This window comes from Glandiceps talaboti, chromosome 12 (assembly GCF_964340395.1).
Source record: "Glandiceps talaboti chromosome 12, keGlaTala1.1, whole genome shotgun sequence".
NCBI lineage: Eukaryota > Metazoa > Hemichordata > Enteropneusta > Spengelidae > Glandiceps > Glandiceps talaboti.
The window spans coordinates 1,396,627-1,422,210 of record NC_135560.1 but is presented as its reverse complement, the minus strand read 5'-3'; the positions used below and the strand labels follow the sequence as shown (position 1 = coordinate 1,422,210).

At 35.0% G+C, this 25,584-nt stretch overlaps 1 protein-coding gene across 1 annotated transcript in view; it reads left to right on the top strand.

The window, feature by feature from the left end:
* The window catches only part of LOC144443278 (insulin-like peptide receptor), a 120,012-nt gene that overhangs the window by 76,978 nt on the left and 17,450 nt on the right, over positions 1-25,584 (top strand). Inside the window, exons 15-19 of the mRNA XM_078132716.1 lie at positions 2,563-2,636; positions 8,931-9,138; positions 10,452-10,584; positions 14,168-14,327; positions 25,043-25,172. Coding sequence (XP_077988842.1) covers positions 2,563-2,636; positions 8,931-9,138; positions 10,452-10,584; positions 14,168-14,327; positions 25,043-25,172 — 705 coding nt within the window. The remainder of the gene's footprint in view (positions 1-2,562; positions 2,637-8,930; positions 9,139-10,451; positions 10,585-14,167; positions 14,328-25,042; positions 25,173-25,584) is intronic.

The following is a 25,584-nucleotide window of genomic DNA, read 5'->3' as shown; positions in this document are numbered from 1 at the left end:
TCGAAATATTGTGACACAGTTTGCCCAAGCAACCATGACCACACCCTTAGCAACAACCGAATGGCAGTATATTTCACAAAGATAACAACAGGGATTAATAGACAATTGAACAAACATTCAAAAAATGTATGTAAATTTGCCTAGCAACAAGACCACGCCCATAGCAACAGCCAAATGGTCACATATATTGCGAAGATAACACCAGGGATTAATAGACAATTGAATAAACATTCAAAAAATATATGTAAATTTGCCTAGCAACAAGACCACGCCCATAGCAACAGCCAAATGGTCACATATATTGCGAAGATAACACCAGGGATTAATAGACAATTGAATAAACATTCAAAAAATATAATGTTATGTAAATTTGCCTAGCAACAAGACCACACCCATAGCAACAGCCAAATGGTCACATATATTGCGAAGATAACACCAGGGATTAATAGACAATTGAATAAACATTCAAAAAATATATGTAAATTTGCCTAGCAACAAGACCACGCCCATAGCAACAGTTAAATAATCATGTACATTGCAAAGATAACAGGAATTGAAAGACGAATGAACATTCAATAAATGAATGCAAATGTGCCTAGCTACAAGACCACGCCCATAGCAACAGCCAAATGATCACATATATTGAAAAGATAATATCAGGAATTCATACACAAGCGAACAAAAACATTCAAAAATGTATACAAATATATCTAGCAACATGACCACACCCATAGCAACAGCCAAATGATTGCGTATATCGCAACATGGTTGGCTAGGCAACTGGATAGTCATTCAGCAAATGAACACCTATTGTTATATGGACTAGCATATGGATAAACATTTTTAAAAACTGTACAGTTGTGCTACAATGCGATTGGCAGTATTTTTCCTGATATTGTCGTTTAGCAGATTGAATTGCTTTGTTCAGTTCAGTTCAGTTCACTTTACCACCTTCTGTGTGAAATGTGTTCTATAGGGTGTGTGAGTCATCATATGAAACCACTAACCACTTTGTTACTTTGCTAAGACAAAGCAGCAAAACCACATCTATAAACGCTACTAAAACAAAACAGTGGCACTATTGTGACAATGTTAGCATTAAATCTCAGTGTCATATCATTGAATGAACAGTGGTATGTAATGACATTATTAATTTTCATTATATTTCTATTACTCCTAAATACAATTAAATCCCAGAATGAATAGAACACTGGAATAAACCAGTATGAGAGGTAGTGTTGACTCTTGTAAATTTACTGCAGTAAGTTGATTATTTCAGCCTAAGAGTGGGATAAAGTGGACTTAGTTCACCCTTAAATGTAAAATAAAAATGATAATCACCCAAATTACAAAATTTATATAGTTTCTTTATTACTTGTGCCACAGCCTGTGAGGTAGTGAAGATGATAACAATGTTGATGTATGTCGATGTATTTCAAAATACCTTGTTACATCTTGACTCAAAAATTGCCAATATTTCTGATGCAATGGAACAAAATGTCTCACTCTGGCAAAATCCTGGCAAGAACACCTGTTACTAAATTTAAAATACTTCATGATTTATCCGATGAAGAGACAAGGTTTAGAAATCAGAATAAGTGTGGAAAATGAAAGACTTTTATAACCAGGTCAACTCAAATGTATGACTGTATCAGTGGTGTCACTTGGTCCAGCAGTTTTTTTAGCACAACTGAACTGATAAGGTTTAGTAGTGCTATCGGCATGGCAAAGTGTCTGTCTGTCTGTCTGTGTGTCTGTGCGTACATATCCATGTGTGTGTGTGTGTGTGTGTGTGTGTGTGTGTGTGTGTGTGTGTGTGTGTGTGTGTGGATGTGTAAACAACTTAAAGTCAAAAACTGTTGGACTGATTGCCATATTTGGTGGGTGTGTTACCTTGGGAAATTGTTCAAATCAAAGTAATCTTGCCACCAAATTGGGCTGAAATTTATTTGGGATGCATGTATATGAAGAAACATTAAGCATATTAATCAGTGATATGCAAATTAGGTGTAAAAATGTGAATTTTGGTAAAAAAACCTTATAACTCAAAAAGTCAAATGAGGCTAAAACTTGGTGAGATGTTCCTAGCCGTGTTATTCTAAACATTTCTTCAAATCACTTTGACACAATTGGCCCAAGCAACCATGACCATATGCCCTTATCAACAACCAAATGCCAGTATATTTTGCTAAGATAACATCTGGTAGTCAAGTGAGTAAACATTGAAAAATGGGGCTATTTGGTGCTATTTTTGAGTTTAGGTTGTTTACACAGACAGACAGACACTTTGACATGTCTACATAGCAATATTAAAGCTTATCAGTACAGTAACTGTTGTGCTAAAAAATGTGCAAATATGCCTGGCAACAAGACCACACCCATAGTAACTACTAAATATTTAGAAATCAATGTCTTTAAAGTGTGTTCTATAATTGGAAGATTGGCCAGTCAGGCTAAAATTATCCCAAATAAAAATTAAGTCATTGATAATAAAAATATTCATTTGTACTACAGTGCCAGTTTTGATATATTGGACATTTTGTTTTTAAATATTTTCTACAGCTACATGAATAATGGAATCCCTAAAGGTGTTCTATATGCGTCATATAATCCAGAATACATGAGTGCTGCTGATGGTAAGTGGTAGATAATGTTTAACTTTTCCTTCAATAACCCAAGTCAAAATATTCTGTTACTGATAAACATTTGAATAGTACCCAGCACTGTTTAACCATGAGTGTACTCATACCTAGTCTACAGAATTCATTCAACAAAACATGTTAGAAGAATGTGTAAATTGATAGTAGATAAAAAAAAAAACCAAAATATTTTAAGACATCAGAAGTAGAGCAAAATAGTTTCAAAGTAAAAAAAAAAAAGTTACTGAAGACAAGTACATTTTGACATATAGAAACATGGACTAAGTCATAAGGTTTGAGTCCAACCAAAAACTAGAAAAAATTACAAAATTAACTTTTTTGGGGGAAACTACTTCCAACCATCTCAGCTATCATTGTGTGAACCCCAAATGTAGCACTTCTCAATCTTGAGATGTGGGACAGAATAAAAAACAAACACAAATGCACATGGCTTTACAACCATTTGCACACTTTATTATAATATAGTGGGAAGTGTCAAGTACTAGGCAGCTCATTAGCATACATTTGATGAAATGTGTCAAGTACTTGTCAACTCATTTACATAAACTTGCTGATACCAGTACAGTCTCAGACCACTAAAAGAATTCCTATAGTCACTGGTCTGAGGTACAGTGTACCACAAGTGTCAAAATGCAAGTGCAAGTCAGCTTTGTTATAGAGATGGTCTTTGCGAAGTCTGCCATTGATAAAACCAAGGCATCCTACAACAAAGAATGATGGAAAGGTGTAATTAGTACCACATCATCACAATTTTAAGCAAAAAAGGAAAAAAAAAAGTATTTATCAGCTGATTTAACAACAGCACATTGATCCCTGGGGAATCCATTTTCGCTATCTAGGCGAAGTAATTCGCAGGTTTACAAAAAAAAGTCACCCTTGCAGCACAGTAGTAGTGATTATGTTTCAGGTTTACAAAACATAGTCACCCTTGCAGCACAGTAGTAGTGATTATGTTTCAGTTTTACAAAACATAGTCACCCTTGTGGCACAGTAGTAGTGATTATGTTTCAGTTTTACAAAACATAGTCACCCTTGTGGCACAGTAGTAGTGATTATGTTTCAGTTTTACAAAACATAGTCACCCTTGTGGCACAGTAGTAGTGATTATGTTTCAGGTTTACAAAACATAGTCACCCTTGTGGCACAGTAGTAGTGATTATGTTTCAGGTTTACAAAACATGGTCACCCTTGTGGCACAGTAGTAGTGATTATGTTTCAGCGAGTGAAGTCAAAACCCACGTTTTGGAAGTTAACTTATTTATTTACAATGTAATAGTTCAGACGTAGCACTCGTCATCACTCTACAATATTTGACCTTCCAAAATCTTTAATAGCAAAGTCGTCGTAGTAGAGCGAAATTGTCGACTCTGAGTATGATGCTGGAAAGCAAAACATGCAATTGGACTTTGCACTGTAATTCCAAGAAAAATACCATAGTACTATTACTAGAGATGTTTTATGGAGCTAACTTGCTTCTTTATTAGTTAAAACACAATTTTCAAAGGATTTTGTATATTTTCCATCATTTCACGGCCACACCCGTGGGGAACTCTGGTATATTGATCAGGGAACCCAGGTAACATTTACCGGCTATGTTTATTTTACATACTAAAACCTCAGACTCAGTGGCTTGACACTCTGCTTTCCATAAAAGGAAGATGGCTCCGCCCTCCATTTTTTTCCAAACATATGCAGATGCATTGTTAATATATAACCCAAATGGCCAAAATAGCTTCCGTCAAATAGTGGGCGTTGGCTACATTTGAACTGACTGATTTCATATTTTTTGGCCAATACAATGGTTATACCATGGAAAAACAAATTTTCAAAGGTGATAAAGTAATGTGACACTTAGTTATGATCGCAACTTTTGGATAACGAATGTGTGAAATGTTTGGATTTTTGTTTCAACCTTCGAACACGTTTTTGTCATTTTTTCAAGTTTGCATTTTGCAAAGAAGTGCGTTACTTTGTTGAAATTAGCAACTTCAAAGAGTGCCCGACAACACCAAACAAAGTATGATCTTGTTCACCGTAATAGTAAAGTGTGTCTCCGATTTCTGATTGTGTTATTTCTTTGAAAGTAAGACGGATTTAATTGAGACATACTCGGTTTATTTGAACACTTATGAAAAATATTTATACTTCTTCGTAACAAAAACAGATGGGAAAAATCTGAGACACTCATTTGTAGTGACTGACTTGGTGATCAACACTGTGCGTTGTTTTCTATTGTTAGTTGTAATTTGAAGGAGGTAATTTTTGTTGAACCAAAAATGCAAATTATCCCATATGTACAAGTCACGTATGGTAGGATATACAAGTCAGTGAAAGTAGACGTAAAGTATATTAGCTAAATGGTAGGATATACAAGTCAGTGAAAGTAGATATAAAGTATATTAGCTAAATGGTAGGATATACAAGTCAGTGAAAGTAGATATAAAGTATATTTACTAAATGGTAGGATATACAAGTCAGTGAAAGTAGATATAAAGTATATTAGCTAAATGGTAGGATATACAAGTCAGTGAAAGTAGACATAAAGTATATTAGCTAAATGGTAGGATATACAAGTCAGTGAAAGTAGATATAAAGTATATTAGCTAAATGGTAGGATATACAAGTCAGTGAAAGTAGACATAAAGTATATTAGCTAAATGGTAGGATATACAAGTCAGTGAAAGTAGACATAAAGTATATTAGCTAAATGGTAGGATATACAAGTCAGTGAAAGTAGACGTAAAGTATATTAACTAAATGGTAGGATATACAAGTCAGTGAAAGTAGATATAAAGTATATTAGCTAAATGGTAGGATATACAAGTCAGTGAAAGTAGACATAAAGTATATTAGCTAAATGGTAGGATATACAAGTCAGTGAAAGTAGATATAAAGTATATTAGCTAAATGGTAGGATATACAAGTCAGTGAAAGTAGATATAAAGTATATTAACTAAATGGTAGGATATACAAGTCAGTGAAAGTAGACATAAAGTATATTAACTAAATGGTAAGATATACAAGTCAGTGAAAGTAGACGTAAAGTATATTAACTAAATGGTAGGATATACAAGTCAGTGAAAGTAGATATAAAGTATATTAGCTAAATGGTAGGATATACAAGTCAGTGAAAGTAGACATAAAGTATATTAGCTAAATGGTAGGATATACAAGTCAGTGAAAGTAGATATAAAGTATATTAGCTAAATGGTAGGATATACAAGTCAGTGAAAGTAGACATAAAGTATATTAGCTAAATGGTAGGATATACAAGTCAGTGAAAGTAGACATAAAGTATATTAGCTAAATGGTAGGATATACAAGTCAGTGAAAGTAGACATAAAGTATATTAGCTAAATGGTAGGATATACAAGTCAGTGAAAGTAGACATAAAGTATATTAGCTAAATGGTAGGATATACAAGTCAGTGAAAGTAGACATAAAGTATATTAGCTAAATGGTAGGATATACAAGTCAGTGAAAGTAGACATAAAGTATATTAGCTAAATGGTAGGATATACAAGTCAGTGAAAGTAGACATAAAGTATATTAGCTAAATGGTAGGATATACAAGTCAGTGAAAGTAGATATAAAGTATATTAGCTAAATGGTAGGATATACAAGTCAGTGAAAGTAGACATAAAGTATATTAGCTAAATGGTAGGATATACAAGTCAGTGAAAGTAGATATAAAGTATATTAGCTAAATGGTAGGATATACAAGTCAGTGAAAGTAGACGTAAAGTATATTAACTAAATGGTAGGATATACAAGTCAGTGAAAGTAGATATAAAGTATATTAACTAAATGGTAGGATATACAAGTCAGTGAAAGTAGATATAAAGTATATTTACTAAATGGTAGGATATACAAGTCAGTGAAAGTAGACATAAAGTATATTAGCTAAATGGTAGGATATACAAGTCAGTGAAAGTAGACATAAAGTATATTAGCTAAATGGTAGGATATACAAGTCAGTGAAAGTAGATATAAAGTATATTAGCTAAATGGTAGGATATACAAGTCAGTGAAAGTAGACATAAAGTATATTAGCTAAATGGTAGGATATACAAGTCAGTGAAAGTAGATATAAAGTATATTAGCTAAATGGTAGGATATACAAGTCAGTGAAAGTAGATATAAAGTATATTAGCTAAATGGTAGGATATACAAGTCAGTGAAAGTAGACGTAAAGTATATTAGCTAAATGGTAGGATATACAAGTCAGTGAAAGTAGACATAAAGTATATTTACTAAATGGTAGGATATACAAGTCAGTGAAAGTAGACATAAAGTATATTAGCTAAATGGTAGGATATACAAGTCAGTGAAAGTAGATATAAAGTATATTAACTAAATGGTAAGATATACAAGTCAGTGAAAGTAGACATAAAGTATATTAGCTAAATGGTAAGATATACAAGTCAGTGAAAGTAGACATAAAGTATATTAACTAAATGGTAAGATATACAAGTCAGTGAAAGTAGACATAAAGTATATTAACTAAATGGTAAGATATACAAGTCAGTGAAAGTAGATATAAAGTATATTAACTAAATGGTAGGATATACAAGTCAGTGAAAGTAGATATAAAGTATATTAACTAAATGGTAGGATATACAAGTCAGTGAAAGTAGACATAAAGTATATTAGCTAAATGGTAGGATATACAAGTCAGTGAAAGTAGATATAAAGTATATTAGCTAAATGGTAGGATATACAAGTCAGTGAAAGTAGACATAAAGTATATTAGCTAAATGGTAGGATATACAAGTCAGTGAAAGTAGATATAAAGTATATTAGCTAAATGGTAGGATATACAAGTCAGTGAAAGTAGACATAAAGTATATTAACTAAATGGTAGGATATACAAGTCAGTGAAAGTAGACATAAAGTATATTAGCTAAATGGTAGGATATACAAGTCAGTGAAAGTAGATATAAAGTATATTAGCTAAATGGTAGGATATACAAGTCAGTGAAAGTAGATATAAAGTATATTAGCTAAATGGTAGGATATACAAGTCAGTGAAAGTAGACGTAAAGTATATTAGCTAAATGGTAAGATATACAAGTCAGTGAAAGTAGATATAAAGTATATTAGCTAAATGGTAGGATATACAAGTCAGTGAAAGTAGACATAAAGTATATTTACTAAATGGTAAGATATACAAGTCAGTGAAAGTAGACGTAAAGTATATTAGCTAAATGGTAGGATATACAAGTCAGTGAAAGTAGACATAAAGTATATTTACTAAATGGTAAGATATACAAGTCAGTGAAAGTAGATATAAAGTATATTAACTAAATGGTAGGATATACTAGTCAGTGAAAGTAGATATAAAGTATATTAACTAAATGGTAGGATATACAAGTCAGTGAAAGTAGACGTAAAGTATATTAACTAAATGGTAGGATATACAAGTCAGTGAAAGTAGACATAAAGTATATTTACTAAATGGTAAGATATACAAGTCAGTGAAAGTAGATATAAAGTATATTTACTAAATGGTAAGATATACAAGTCAGTGAAAGTAGACATAAAGTATATTAACTAAATGGTAAGATATACAAGTCAGTGAAAGTAGACATAAAGTATATTTACTAAATGGTAAGATATACAAGTCAGTGAAAGTAGATATAAAGTATATTAACTAAATGGTAAGATATACAAGTCAGTGAAAGTAGACATAAAGTATATTAGCTAAATGGTAGGATATACAAGTCAGTGAAAGTAGATATAAAGTATATTAGCTAAATGGTAGGATATACAAGTCAGTGAAAGTAGATATAAAGTATATTAACTAAATGGTAGGATATACAAGTCAGTGAAAGTAGATATAAAGTATATTAACTAAATGGTAGGATATACAAGTCAGTGAAAGTAGATATAAAGTATATTAACTAAATGGTAAGATATACAAGTCAGTGAAAGTAGACATAAAGTATATTAACTAAATGGTAGGATATACAAGTCAGTGAAAGTAGACATAAAGTATATTAACTAAATGGTAAGATATACAAGTCAGTGAAAGTAGATATAAAGTATATTTACTAAATGGTAGGATATACAAGTCAGTGAAAGTAGACAAAGTATATTTACTAAATGGTAGGATATACAAGTCAGTGAAAGTAGACATAAAGTATATTAGCTAAATGGTAGGATATACATACAATACAAGTCAGTGGCAAATTTAAGTTACAACCACTAACTGAAAACAAGAAATTTCAATTTATAGAGTAAGGTTTGATTTTTCTATTCCTTTGTTAGTTTATATTCCAGATGAATGGGAAGTTCCACGAGACAAAGTATCATTAGTAAGAGAACTTGGACAGGGTTCTTTTGGTATGGTGTATGAAGGTGAAGCTAAGGATTTAAAGGACGAAGAGGGCAAAGTGAAAGTTGCTGTGAAAACAGTCAATGAAAATGCCTGTATTCGAGATAGAATTGAATTTTTAAATGAAGCATCAGTTATGAAGTAAGTTTCTGTCTGTACTCTTTGAAAGTGTTGTTTTAGCACAGTTGAACTGTTATGGTTCAGTAGTACCATAGGCATGGTAAAGTGTCTCTGTCTGTGTGTGTGTGTGTGTGTGTGTGTGTGTGTGTGTGTGTGTGTGTGTGTGTGTGTGTGTGTGTATACAACTTAAACTCAAAAACCACTGAACCAATTGCCATGATATTTGGTGGGTGTATTGCCTTGGGTGTCAAGTTGGGAAATTGTTCAAATTAAAATGATCTTACCACAAGTGTGTGATTTGGGTCAAAAAACTTAAACTCAAAAATGAATGGGTAGATCGGTCTGAAATTTGGTGGGAACATTCTTAGGGGTGTTTACATTAGGAATTATTCATGATATGATGACCCCTTCAGTGATATGCAAATTAGGTGTAAAAATGCACCTTTTTTTGTCAAAAATAGTCCAAAGCTACTCAGCATATTGAGATGAAATTTAATGGAGATGCATCTGGATATGTGTAGATGAAACTGTATTCATAATGATGATCCCATCGGCGATATTCAATTTAAGTCTGAAAATCTAGATTTTGGTCAAAAACTTAGTGGGAATGTTTCTGGAGGTGTTATTCTGCAGTTATTCAAAACATTTGGCACAACTAGCCCTAGCAACCATGACCACACCCTTAGCAACACTGAAATGATTATGCATATTACAAAGATGATAACAATAGGGATGAGTAGGTAAGTGAATAAAGATTCAAAAAATGTATGGAAATATGCCTAGCAACAAGACCATGCCCATAGTAACAGCCAAATGGTGTATATTGCAAAGATGAAATGTGGCATGGGTAGGTAAGTGAATAACAATTCAAAAATGTAAGCAAATATGCCTAGCAACAGTTGTACAATAACGCCATTGCCGCTATTTTTGTAAAATCCTTCAAAAGTCTTCTCCAAAACTACTGGGCCAATTGAGTTGTAATTTGTTGTGTCAGTGTCTTGGGATGAGCAGATATAAGTTTGTTCATGATAAATTGACAGGGTCATTAATATGCAAATTAGTCTAAAAATAGACTTTTTGTACAGTGGTGACTATATTTTAAAAGTACAATATTTCATCAACTTTGCTTATCGTGTATCATACGAAACCACCAACCACTATTACTTTGCTAAAATAAATCTGCATAGTGAAAGCGCTGAACAGCAAAACCACTCTCCTACATGTGTTACGGAAAAAAAAAGGAATAAAAAAACATCTATTCTGACCAATAGGTTCCTTGCTTCATACATTAACTGCAAGAGGCTGAGAAAATGATATATTTGTTTCACTTACAGGGCTTTCAATTGTAGTCATGTGGTTCGTCTACTTGGAGTAGTATCAAAAGGCCAACCCACTTTGGTTTTAATGGAATTGATGGTACAAGGTGATTTGAAAAACTGGTTACGATCACATCGACCTGATGAACTGGTTAGTATTATAGCCCCATCCAACCATACTACCCATTAACTAAGTCTGATCACCCCATCCTACCCATTAACTAAGTCTGATCACCCCATCCTACCCATTAACTAAGTCTGATCACCCATCCTACCCTTTAACTAAGTCTGATCAACCCATCCTACCCTTTAACTAAGTCTGATCAACCCATCCTACCCATTAACTAAGTCTGATCAATCCATCCTACCCATTAACTAAGTCTGATCAACCCATCCTACCCATTAACTAAGTCTGATCAACCTTTCCTGCCCATTAACTAAATTTGAATAGGCAACTTGCAAACCTGCCATGTTGAATGTTGCATCATGGGAAATGTAATAATGAGTACTAATCAATTAGCATTGTAAACAACTTTGATACATTGTTTGTAACCACAAATATTCAATTCATAGTTACCCTGGCCATTGTGGGAGGGGGAGGTGTTATTTTATCAGTAGTTCCAGATTACATATTATGATAACCACAGATAATCCAATAGTCTTTTGTATCTGAGCATGATCAGTCTGGATATCCGGATTGCAAGTTCCCTATTAGGTACCAACAGGGCTGGAAATCATTTTCAGCACAACTGAACTGAGGTTCAGTAGTGCTATAGGCATGATAAACTGTCTGTTTGTGTGTCTGTGTCTTAAAGCCAAAAACCCCCAGGCTCCAAAACTACTGGGCAGATTGGCCTGAAATTTGGTGGGAATGTTCTTGGGGTGTGTAAATTAGGATTTGCTCATGACATGATGATTCCATTAGTAATATGCACTTAAAAATGTGTCTTTTTAGTCCCCGCCGGATGAAGTCCGAGAGGGGGACTTATGGATTGGGTTCCGTCCATCCGTCCAGAGCCATTTCTTGGAGATGCCTGGACTGATTTTTTTCAAACTTGGTACAGGGGCAACATACAATGGCATACATATGCACATCAATTTGTTTCATGATACGATCCAATATGGCTGCGAGCAGCCATTTTGTTTGCAAATTTTCCCTGTCTAAAGCCATAACACAGATATGCTTGAACAGATCTCATTCAAAGTTGGTATTCGGACAGTGTTCTATGATATACATGTGCATATTCATTGTTGTCGTGATACAATGCGATATGGCCGCCTGGCAGCTATTTTGTTTGTGCAGTTTTCATGTCCAAAGCCATAACTCAGACATGCTAGAACAGGTTCTTCCCCCCCCCCCCCCCCCCCCTTAGACACTATGATTAAAACAGGTTCATATAAATGCACAATCCTTAGGCATTAAAAAAAAAACAGTTTGTACAAAGAATAAGAAGTCACACATTTTATGGGGATGGAAAAATAGTCATATCAAGACCTCCATGATCATACTGTGTTTGGCAGGTTAAATTTCCTGCATGTACCGATTGCCATGATATTTGATGGGTGTATTACCTTGGGTGTCTAGTTGGGAAATTATTCAAATCAAAATGATCTTACTACCGGTGTGTGATTTGGTTCAAAAAATGTAATTTTTAGTCAAAAAACTTACTCAAAAACTATTGGACAGATCGGTCTGAAATTTTCTTAGGGGTGTCTAAGCATTCAAAATATGTTTACAAATGTGCCTAGCAACAAGACCACGCCCATAGCAACAGCCAAATGATCAGATATATTGCAAAGATAACAGGAATTGATAGACAAATGAATAAGCATTCAAAAAATATATGCAAATATGCCTGGCAACAAGACCACGACCATAGCAACAGCAAAATGATCAGATATATTGCAAAGATAACAACAGGGATTAATAGATAATTGAATGAACATTCCAAAAATGTATGTAAATTTGCCTAGCAACAAGGCCACACCCATAGCAACAGCCAATCAGTGATGTATTTCACAAAGATAACCATGGGATGGATAGACAATTGAGTAAACATTCAAAAAATGTATGTTATTTGCCTAGCAACAAGACCACGCCCATAGCAACAACCAAATAATCACGTATATTGCAAAGATAACAATAGGAATTGATAGACAAATGAATAACCATTCAAAAAATATATGCAAATATGGCAACCAACATGACCACGCACATAGCAACAGCCAAATGATCACATATTTTGCAAAGATAACACAGACACATTCAAAAAATGTATGCAAATGTGCCTAGCAACAAGACCACGCCCATAGCAACAGCCAAGGGATCACATATATTGCAAAGATAACAGACAGGGATAAATAGACAAATGTATGGATAATCATTCAGCAAATGAACGCCTATACCTCGCATGGATCAGCATATGGGAAAACATTTTTAAAAACTGTACAGTTGTGTTACAATGCTATTGGCGCTATTTTTAGTTCTCTGGTTTTTAGCACAACTGAACTGAAAGGTTCAGTAGTGCTATAGGCATGGCAAAGTGTCTGTCTGTCTGTCTGTCTGTGTGTGTGTGTGTATGTGTGTAAACAACTTAAAGTCAAAAACTGCTCGACCGATTGCTTTGATATTTGGTGGTCATGTTACTTCTGGTGTCTAGTTGGGAAATTGTTCAAATGAAAGTGATTGCATCAGGGATGTGGGTTTTGGGTCAAAAAATGTGATTTTTGGTCAAAAAACTTAAACTCAGAAACTACTGGGCAGATTGGTGCGAAATTTGGTGGGAACATTCTTAAGGGGGTGTAAAGTAAGATTTGTTCATGACGGGATGATTCCATCAGTGATATGCAAATTAGGGCTGAAAATGTGTCTTTTTGGTTGAAAATCTATAATTCCAAAACCACTGAGCAGATTGGGCTGAAATGCATTTAGGGATGTATGGACGAAGATATGTTAAGCATACCATGATTCCATGAGTGATATGGAATTAAGGTGTAAAAATGTGAATTTTGGTCAAAACTTATATCTCAAAAAATACTAAGTGAATGAGTTTGAAACTTGGTGAGATGTTTCTAGAAGTGTTATTCTTTGTCATTGCTTTTCCTCAAAAATCTTCAACTCTGAAATTACCCAGTAGATTGAGCTTAACTTTGTTGAGAATGTGTACATTTGTCCTCATTAATAGCTGACACAGTGAGAACAGTACATTGTTAATTAACTATAATGTTTACTTTACTATTTCCTCTGGTGGTAAAGCCTGTAGCATGGCCAGTTTGGTTTATGACTGGATTATGTAATATATTGTAAGACAGCTGTTTCATCACCTACCCATATAAACTGAATGTAGCTGGCTTTTACAATATTACAATAAGACAACCAAGAAAGATAAACCTGTTATATTGGTATGACTTGGTTCCAAATTGATTTAAAAAAATAAAGAAGTACAAAACCTTGTAGACACATCCCTTTAAAGTTTGATTAGGATGTTGCTATACTTGTCTTGTACACTTCCAACATAGGATGGCTGGATTATGATGATGGAAATTAGGTATGAAAATTTTGTTTTGGTTACAACTTTAAATATTCAAAAAATTATATATCTATCATTGCCCTGAACATGAAGTTGTGCGGCAATGCAATATTTGCGCTATTTTTAAATAACACATGTCTCTACAGTAGTAATACAAAGCCATTGGTGCTATTTTTATTTGATTATGTTCATTTGTTATTACAGGATAATAAGAATAGCTTACCACCAACAGTCACTCAAATCCTGCATATGGCAGGGGAAATTGCAGATGGCATGGCCTACTTAGCCGCTCAAAAATTTGTACATAGAGATTTAGCAGCACGGAACTGTATGGTTGCTGAAGATGGTTCTGTGAAAATAGGAGGTAAGAATATGAAATTATCTATTGTTAGTCAAATACAGCTAAAATGAAGTAGGCTTTGTGTTTCACTCATGTGACATGACATTTACAGCTAAAATGAAGTAGGCTTTGTGTTTCACTCATGTGACATGACATTTAACACACATCCTCAGACAACTCCTAATGCTAAAGAAACAATTACACATTGGGGATGTAGAAGTAGTAAAGTTGAAATGTTCATTATCAGTAGCCATATCAGGCACTTTTTAAAAGTGTCTTTTGCTTATCAAACCTGTAATTGTTAGATAGATCTCATTGAAAGATGGAAAATGACACTTGAATGACTAAAATCAGCAAGGAACTTTTGAAGATACAGATTTGTAAAGCGTTAAAATATCAGAATTTTTTTCTGCCATTACTGACACGAGTTAGCTCCCTGGGCAGATTTAACCTGCCCACACCCTCAACTGGTAGATGGACAATTAACTGCGGTTCCTAGGCTAAAACCCTGTCTGATATTTACTGTAAATGTTGCAAATGTAAACAAAACAGACTAATAAAAATCTCAACAATGCATAATAGTTCCAGGGGGAACCAGGAGTGTTGGATGTCTGGAAACAGCATTAAGAGCAAAGAAATGAAACAACTAACATGTTCTGAATGACTGACATGTCACAGTGAAGTAAACTGTATCAATACCAGAATGTAATGTAATGTAGCCACACATCATAGAATTGGCAACCATTGCAATGTAAAGTCTACTTACTAGTGTGTTATGGTTCATCATACTAAATTTTATGCTTCTCCAATTATGAACTCCTTAATATTTATGATAGCATAATTGTTTCACAAAAATTCTGAGAATAACAAGACAAAATTGACATTGGTGTGCACGAGTGTCTCTGTTTGACAAAGAGAGATGATGCAGAACCATTCCATAGGATGTATCATCCCACTGTAGCTAGCTAACTAAACAATCACTGGTCAGACAATTTGAGCTGTGAATTTGTCATCTGAATTTAAGCATATTTAGTGCGAAACAAATTACAAACTAAATTTAACCTCTAAGGTTAGTTATACTATTTGATCTAATTTATTTTTAAGTTATTTAAAATGAAATTTGTAGTAAAAATGTGAAAGATAAACGTCATTTATATTATGAAATTTGGGCTATGAATTACTGAATTCCCTCATTACTTACATCCCAAATGTAAACAGAAGTCAGAGCACATGGCCAGCTATGTGTGCATGATGTGTGAAGATGTAGACATCACATGATTTCTCACTTGGGCATTTAGGAATGATCTTAAAATGACTATGGCTATGTTGTGTCTGTGGCAAGGTGGGTTCTGATGCTTGAAACAACACAAATGTTTAGTTTATATTCATAATCTGTGCTAAATTTGGTGTCTCTACCTCATGTGTGGTTTATACTTTGTACATATTTCAATCTGACCTTACAAGTTCTCAAATTAATGATTGTGAGTCTGAACATATATCTGTGTTGAATTGCCGTGGCTGGCAATGTGGGTTCATATTGCTCGAAATATGAAACAAAATTTTGAGACTAGAATTTCAGTTTATATCCATTATCTGTGCCAAAATTGACGTCTTTACCTTTACTTCTGATCTGATCGACTTTTAAGGTTGTTGTATAGGCTATTTTTCATCCAATTCTTTATTGTAGAAATAGTTTTAACTTTGTTAAAAATAAAGATATTGATTCCAAATTTTGTGAGTTTGTCCCTTAAATATTCATCATAACATTAAAAACATTAAAGTAGAGTTTGATTAAATTATGATGAAATTTGACACCTATATATATTATTATATCATATTTTTCATATTTTCCACTCTGTAATAGGCAATTTTGATTTTTTTTTTACAGTTGTCATAAATATACATGTCAAAATCTGTCTAGACAAAATTTTGAAATTTTGATCCAAAAAGCTTCAAATTAATTGTCAAAAAGGCAATTTTTAGCACAACTGAACTGAGGTTCAGTAGTGCTATAGGGATCGCCCGGCGTCTGTGTGTGTGTGTGTGTGTAAACAACTTAAAGTCAAAAACCGCTGAACCGATTGCCACGATATTTGGTGGGTCCATTACCTTGGGTGTCTAGTTGGGAAATTGTTCAGATCAAAATGATCGCATCACAGGTGTGTGATTTGGGTCAAAAAATGTGATTTTTGGTCAAAAAACTTAAACTCAGAAACTACTGGGCAGATTGGTGCGAAGTTTGGTGGGAACATTCTTAAGGGGGTGTAAAGTAAGATTTGTTCATGACGGGATGATTCCATCAGTGATATGCAAATTAGGGCTAAAAATGTGTCTTTTTGGTTAAAAATCTATAATTCCAAAACTACTGAGCAGATTGGGTTGAAATTTAATGGGAATGTATCTAGGGATGTATGGACAAAGATATATTAAGCATGCCATGATTCCATGAGTGATATGCAAATTAGGTGTAAAAATGTTCATTTTTGGTCAAAAACTTATATCTCAAAAAGTACTTGGTCACCGAGTCTGAAACTTGGTGAGATGTTACTGAGTGTTATTCTTCAAAACATTTTGACAAAATTGGCCCTAGCGACCATGACCACGCCCTTAGCAACAACCAAATGGCAGTATATTTTGGTCAAATAACAACATCATCTGGTAGGCAAATGAGTAAACATTCAAAAAGTGTATGCAAATACCCTAGTAACCATGACCATGCCCATAGCAACAGCCAAACGGTCGTGTATTTCACAAAGATAACAACAGGGATTAATAGACAATTGAATAAACATTCAAAAAAATGTATGTAAATTTGCCTAGCAACAAGACCACGCCCATAGCAACAGCCAAATAATCATGTATATTGCAAAGATAACAGGAATAGAAAGACAAATGAATAAAAATTCAAAAAATGTATGCAAATGTGCCAAGCAACAAGACCACACCCATAGCAACAGCCAAATGATCACATATATTGCAAAGATAACAGTGATTAATAGACAATTGAATAAACATTCAAAAAATGTATGCAAATGTGCCTAGCAACAAGACCACGCCCATAGCAACAGCCAAATGATCACATTTATTGCAAAGATAACAATGGGAATTAATAGACAATTGAATAAACATTCAAAAAATGTGTGTAAATATGCCTAGCAACAAGACCACGCCATAACAACAGCCAAATAATCATATATATTGCAAAGATAATATCAGGAATTCATACACGAGTGAACTAAAACATACGCAAATATATCTAACTAACATGACCACGCCCATATCAACAGCCAAATGATAGCATATATCGTAAAGATAGCAACATGGTTGGATAGGCAACTGGATAGTCATTCAACAAATGAACACTTATTGTTAGCATGGACTACCATATGGATAAACATTTTTAGAAACTGTACAGTTGTGCTACAACACCATTGGCGGTATTTTTAGATTTTCGATTAGAAGTTTGGGAAGTATTATATTGACCGCGAACCGTCTCCTTTTTACCATGTTCTTTTCCGATTTCTCTCGATAACAAACTACCACTGTTTGTTGCAAGGCTTGTACATAATCATTTATCTAGCTCTGTATCTCAGGATATAAATACACTCTCACATATTTATCAAGTGTAATAATCTATAATTTATACCCAAATCATGTGTGTGGTCAAAATATGGAAAATAGACCAAGCCTCGCCTAGCCTGCGAAGAAAATTTCGCGACAATGTATCAATAATGTTGACCTATACATTGACCTCTATATAATTAGTGTACAGTGAGGGCACGCCACTCAACAAAATCTTGACAATTTTCCCGTAAACTCGTGGTACATGGTGGGACAGAAGGAAGTTAAAGGTGATTCAAAATGCTCACAATCACTATTGCTAATTTGCTAGACAACATGTTTATGAAATGCATTCTGGTTTTAAAACTTTAAAAAAGCGTCTGCAAACACCTTAAAATGACCTTTTTTCCGTCAGTTCCCTTCGGATTTACTTCGAGAGTTTTCGGGTATTTCCGGTCCACCTAGACCACGGGATTTTATGACGTCATAAGGAGACATGGTTAGCACGTAGCCTATGACGAGCATGGTCAACAGGTGAATAAAACTCAACAGCTTTGTGAAAAAATACATTGCTGGTGGTTGTAATAGACATCAGTAAACAAAAACTACACTCTACATGTCTTATTAACCAACATTTACCGATATTTACTCACACTTCCTGACTAATTGTCAGTGTCTGTGGGTATAAATGCTAAAATATTATGTCCCCATATTATGGCAAAATAAATCGAAATGTCTAGACTAGATACACATAAACACTTATAATGTCGGGTGTTTCACATTCATCACAGAATATAGAGCTAAATTTCTTGCATAAATCATGAAATTGCTTATGGAAGGCATTCAGTTTAAATCTGGTTCAGCATTTTTTCTGTGCTCCGAGAAACACACAGGTCATGTATCATGTACAAATTGTTTGTAAATGTCGTAGGATGGTAACTTGGTACACAAATTAGTTGAAAATCAATGTTTGTTTCATAGAATGAAAAAAAAACTTTCAAAATGAGACAAATTCCCCTGCAAACAGCTGTTTAGATTGTGTGTCACTCAGGATTATTCAAATATGCGGCATTTGCATGTGAACAACCCAGATAGGGAATGTTTATATTTTGGTGATTACTTGCCAGTGAGTCATCACAAGTTCTCCACCTCCAAACATATAGTCAGTCATATGCAAAATAGAGTCCCAGGCCCAGGCAGTCGTACCTTTAAGAATTGTTCATGACATGATGATCTCATCAATCATTCAATGATATGCAAATTAGATCTAAAACCATCAACTATGACCATGTCCTTAGCAACAGTGAAATGATGATGCATAGTACAAAGATAACAACAGGAATTTACCTTCGTGGTACATGTTTACGTTTTTATCCTGATTGCCTCCTCTACATCTGAACTGGCGCCCATGCCCACACTGTTCTGCTCAGTGAGCCACACAGCCAATCAGGTTGCGTCTTACTTGTCATGGGCATACGCATTGAATATCAACAAATAACATGGCGCTACTTGTGCACACAGGCAACTGACAACATATAAATTATTTTCAACTGTAAAAACATTCAGTGATTGTATTGCTATATATTTACAGTAATTAAAGAATTCTTGTTTAGATATACCTCTATGCATGTCCTCTTATGTACATGCTAGCTACATTGGAATGCGTTTCCCGGGTAGTGTTCATAGTTATCGCGTAGGCGTTCTCTGTAGTATGCTTCTCCTCGAACGTAAAGTCATGAAGTATTGTACGAGTCATAGAAATATTTGCCACAGTTGTGTTATATGAACTCAGAAAAGGGGAAATTTAAGAAATAATTTCTAAAAAACGTCCTTATCGTGAACATTTCTGTCGCTTTGCATTGCGTTGCGTTGCGTACACTATAAACTGTCTTCAGTAAGACGCAACCTGATTGGCTGTGTGGCTCACTGAGCAGAGCAGCGTGGGCATGGGTGCCAGTTCAGATGTAGAAGAGGCGATAAGGTTTAAAACATAAACATGTACCACGAAGGTCAATTCAGGCAAAATAACAAAGGTAAAATAGCAATGAACGATTATCCGACATCCCCATCAGATTTTAATTAGATTGGTAACAAGTGCTCACGGAAGAACAAACAACAGTACACATAACAGCCAAGAAGAAAACACAAAGCATACAATACATCAATTAATCAAATTGTGTATGTATATGTTTTGGTTGTATATGAGAGGGACTGTATCTTATTTGTACTTTCAATTGCCAACTCACCCACACTGACCAATACTGTTGTTACTTATTTTGATCTCTCCATTATCAGAATACCCTCATTTCACCGACATTAGTTTCACTCACACTAACATTGTAAATGACTCCCAGATTTGCAGTTGGGACCCCTTGGGTCCCAATTAGTCAATGATCCCTCTTAATAACCCTTTCACCACCAATGGCCTCATGGGATTGTTTGATCTCCACCAGCCCACTTACTAATGTAATGTGACTGTGAGTGTTATAAATCAAACTGATGTAAAAATACTTAGCGTTGCATATTTTTGAAAAATAAGGTATCATTTGAATGGAAAATAAATTTTCTGCATCACAGTTGCAAATACATACATTCAAATGTCACACACACAACCGAAATATGGATTAAAATAATAAAATATTAATAAAACAAACAGATTTTTTATTTATTGACATATCACAAATAAACAAAATATTTATGTCACAAACAAAATTCAAAATACCAACATTTATGTTCCTACAAAACTTCTGTATACTGGTTAAATCAGCAAAAATTTGGCTGAAAATGTTATTTTCAGTCGTATTAAATTTGAACAAAAATAATTAACGGCTCACTAATACAATTATGATGCAATAGTTGGCCCCCACATCGGCAATGAAAGGGACAAAGTTATATCAAGTCGTCGCCCCCAAGTCAGTTTTGTGTAATTATAACTCATTATTTGACAGAATAACAAAAAATTATCACCAAATTTATGCTCAAAATCAGTAAAAAATAATAAAAATACCCACAAGTTGGTAGAATACGAGTTCGGATTGGGACGCGAAGGTGACGCTTTTTGCCAATATGCTTACCCACAAAACCAAATATGCAGTCGGGACTTTGAAGTTACGTTGCAATAATCTGATCCTTCCATATACTGCATTGAGTTCACTCAGCCATCTCCTTGTATAAAACATTGTATTCATAGTCAAAATTGAGTGGAAATTTCTACGAACAGCACCTTTATTTTACATTGCACACTATGTTAGGGGAGACAGACTTTGCTTCAGCGATGTTGAAATTTGAATTTTACATTGAAAAACGCACGTAAAAAATCTGATTGGAAAATCGCCCATATCATGCATAAGTTTCCCTCCACTGACCTCTACACAGTGAGCTAATACAAATACAAGTCATTATTGAGTGTAACAAAAAGAAATAAAACCAAAATAATATCATATACCATGATATAGCCAAAAATTACCCCCAGAACGTTAGCATGGGCGTCGGCACCTAGGGTCACAAGATTGCGTAAATTTGAACATTCAAAAATTCAACCATAAACTGCTGCCAGCAGCTCACACGGCCTTAGTTAGCAGGAGTTTGATGCTTACACACAAGTACAATGTGTTCCCATAGCTAAATACTTGTATTCAATGATGTATTTCGAGTCAAAGATAGTGACATAATTGATATCGCAGACCATGTTATGAGAGCCGTTAGTTACTTCCACCATGTTGAAATTCGATTTTGTAAGCGAAAAACACACATAAAATTACGATCGCTCGTCATTTGGATCGTATTCCAGATATTGTTCACTGTCATGCTTTCAAAGTGGCAGTGTAGATAAACAAGAGTAATATGCATGTGTCAGTGTTTCCGCTGCCCACTCGCCAAATTGCAAAATGCGAATAAATTCTGCATTTGGCGAGAATATTTTGATACAATTAGCCAAACTTGCGAAGCCAATTTAGAATAGGGCACCAGAAAATCTATGCGTAATGCTTGTGGTTTCTTTGTCGCAACGTGGAATATCCGTAATTAGTTCCAGGGTGCCCTCTAGAGGGCGACCTGGAACTCTTGTTTCTGTGTCCGTTCTTACTTTCTATCCACTTTCGGTTTACAACTCTGTGGGGGGTCTCCACGCAGTTTTCTTCCGGGTTTCCCAGCATGCATTGTGGCAAACACTAGCCGTTGCGGGACCCCTATTTCCGTCACTATTTGTGCAAGCTAAAAACTCTTGATAGCTGACTATTGTGTTGGAGGTGGTACTGAACTAAAAGTTGTGGAGTTGAAGGGTCGTGTTTAAATGTTGACTCATTACATCAGAAACACGTGGTGAAAGCGTGATCAGCGATCATAGTACAGTAAAGTTTAGTTTACGATGTGTGAACCTGTTTTGATCGAATTTGTGCATCATTGGACGTGATTTTGTTAAATTAAGGGACAGATATATTGGTTTCACTCATTTTATGTGCTCGGTAGTTTTGTGCTCAACTACTCCCTTTATCTTTTGGCATAATCCTATAAAATGTCGTGCAACTTATTTATGTGCATCAACATTGACCTCGGTATTTCTACATCGCCTCCAAAATTGTGCTCCTTTTGATGTGGTTACCATAAAAATCAACGTTTGTTCGGTAAAATTACGTGGTGGGAGCGTGGAACACTTCCGTGTTCGTTCATAATTGTTGATCTCCAGCTGAAGTTAGCGCTATCATTCATTTGCATTGTGCTACCCTTATATGGGAAAAATAGTGATGCATTCGAAGCGGGACATGAATGATGTCATGGCATATCATGAATATTCATCAGCTCAGTATGCAGGGAGATTTCAATTTTCGCATCATTGGATGATTGATATGATGACTGTTTGGAGTTCTCGTTTACAGCAATCCATCGATGAGTTTTTAGTTTTTAATTCCGATCGGCCTAGTTTTGTTAGAACAGGTTTTTTGGAGACCATCCTACGTGAATTGAATGTTGGTTTTTCGGCAACTCGTCACAAATTGCTTCTCGAGTTGCTTCATGAGTTGCTCCGTGTAACCACCTCGTTGCGTCGCAAGTAATAACTTTTGAAAGTTTATACCTACGTGTCAAATGACATTCAATATTATGGTTGCCATGTTTTTTAGTATAAAATTAAATATTCTATTTCGGCAAGTATTTTTGATATAATTTCGATTTATCACCACTTACCAATAGTATACAACTTCTATGAATGCTTGATCTCCGCTGAATATCATTTTATTTGTAACTTGAACGTCGGAAACATCAACATCGCCCTAAACAAACTTCGATTTGAATATGACTTTATCGACTGCTGTAACATAACATATTTGTTCGAATTTTCGCCTTGTCGTGATTTCTAAAACAAAGTAGGTCTCCTGCTCAGATGTGAACAGATCTCGCTACTTTTGTCGATGACACCGGTCGTTCATGTGCAGGTACTAGGTGGGGTTACGTGTTTTCTACATACCAAACTACCAAACCAGCTTGTTCCTCAGCAATCTTGGTCAACTCATTGCATCCTTGCACACAATCAATGTTTACCACAATGTCATCTGTGGAGACTTCAATGACAATCTCCTAGCACAACAAGTTCACCCAGTTGAGAAATTCATGTCCAGCTTCCAATTCAACCAAGTTGTTAAAACAGCCACCACACTCAAAGGCACCTACATGTAGTAATAGACCACATCTATGTCAAATCTGCACACTCGCCTATTGGGAAATGCCCATGTCATGCAAACATATTACAGCTACCATGGTCCTGTAATATACCAGATGTCTCCCAACCCTTAGGTATGTAACCTTGTTTCACTGCCACACTATCCTACCCTCAATATATCCACTATATGCCAATTTACACCAATCCAAACATCATCGCCTCTTCATGTCCCCAACTGTGCCCTGGAACTACGCTTTTGCTTGCAAATGCATACTAGTTTAAACTAAATTGTATTACATTTAGAAGGAAGTGTACACATTGTGCGTTCATCAAAAGTTAAACAAATCATAAAATCGTTACATCAGCAATGCAAATAACGTCCCATCCAACAAACTTGTAAGTTCCGTTGTGTAAACTTTCATGCGATCCATGCTTGTAAAATTTGATCAAGTAATTCGTCACATGCAAGGGGCAATGGAAGATGAGTCGTCTTTATTACCGGGCCCTTCCACTATGCAGGAGAAATGTTAACTCGTAATACATGAAGATATTCATTTATTCTTGAATGATACATAATGTGCGAACCAGACAAAGAGCATGGTGTAGTGAACGGTAAATTCACATAATGCGTTCGATCAAGTAACGAAGCTCAAAAAGAAAAAGTTTCATTTTTAGTGAGAAAGAAATGGTGACGTGGCAGTTTCAATTTATCTAAGTGAAGTTTTCAGCATAGACTGTCCAACGATCTGGTCCATTTTATCATCGTTTCACTCGTGAGGGAAGATGCTTTGCCGTAATGGCCGTGCTATCGATGGAAACCCTTTCTAACCACATGTTAATAAGTAACCAATCAAGTGGATAAGTAACATCGCGTAGTTTCTAAACTACCAAGACGTGTTCTCCACGTCAGGTAATGGTCAGGGGGCACATGAAACTGTTGAAACGTTATGCATACGATGGGTCATTTTCAAATTTCACAGGTCACACTGCACATTGAGATTTAGAAAATAGTTACAATGAGACCTGATTAAAACCTCGATGTTTGGTGCTACAACTTCAAAGCAAAGATGAGAACCGTACGTTTGCCAACATGACATGAAAAATGTATGTAAATAAACAAAGTAAAAACATACAATTTTGCGTTATTGTCTTTACTTATATAGGTTCATTTTTATCCCAAAAGTTTGGCTAATTGAAAGTCTGGTTTGGCTGATAAATTTTGAAGCAAATTAGCCAAATTGCTAGTAAATGTTTTGACCCAGAGGAAACACTGATGTGTGGAACTAGTTATGGCAGCAATTTTTGTAGCAATAGCTGCCTTTAAACGGCATGGTAGGTGAATGAACTTTGGCATTCCCGCAATAGCGGGAATTGGTGGGAACCCTAGAGCGTTCCTGCAATAGCGGGAATTGGTGGGTGCCCTAGAGCGTTTGGTGGTGAAAGGGTTAATCCAAAAATTGTTCAAAAATCCGTAAAAAGCAAATTGTTCAGTAACTAAATACTATATATATTGTGTTCTCTGTAGATTTTGGAATGACAAGAGATATATACGAAACAGATTACTACAGAAAGGGAGGTAAGGGATTACTCCCAGTACGTTGGATGGCACCTGAGTCCTTAAAAGATGGTGTGTTTACCAGTCAGTCAGATGTATGGTAAGTGTGCAGTACAAGTATTATTTTAAGTCCGATTGTGTAAAAATATAAATGAAGATTATTTTGATACCGTCCATACGTGTATAAGCAAACTTTAACTGTAATCACATTGTACACTGATTTACTCTGTGTCCGCACTGCCCATTCGCATTGGCAAATCAAACTCAAACTTGGCGAAAATATTTTTTACATAATTAGCCACAGTGGTGAAAGAAAAATTGGCACTTGTATACAACAAAAATTTTTGCATCCAAACAAAATTCTATGTAAGGGGCGACAGCAAAATCAAAAACATCGTACTTACGCGTCCTAACGAGTAGAGACGAGTACTACTCTGAATATTCATAAGTCTTGACGCATATTCATGTACTTTAGGTTGTAGACAATAAAAAGTAAACACCTATTGTCTGTT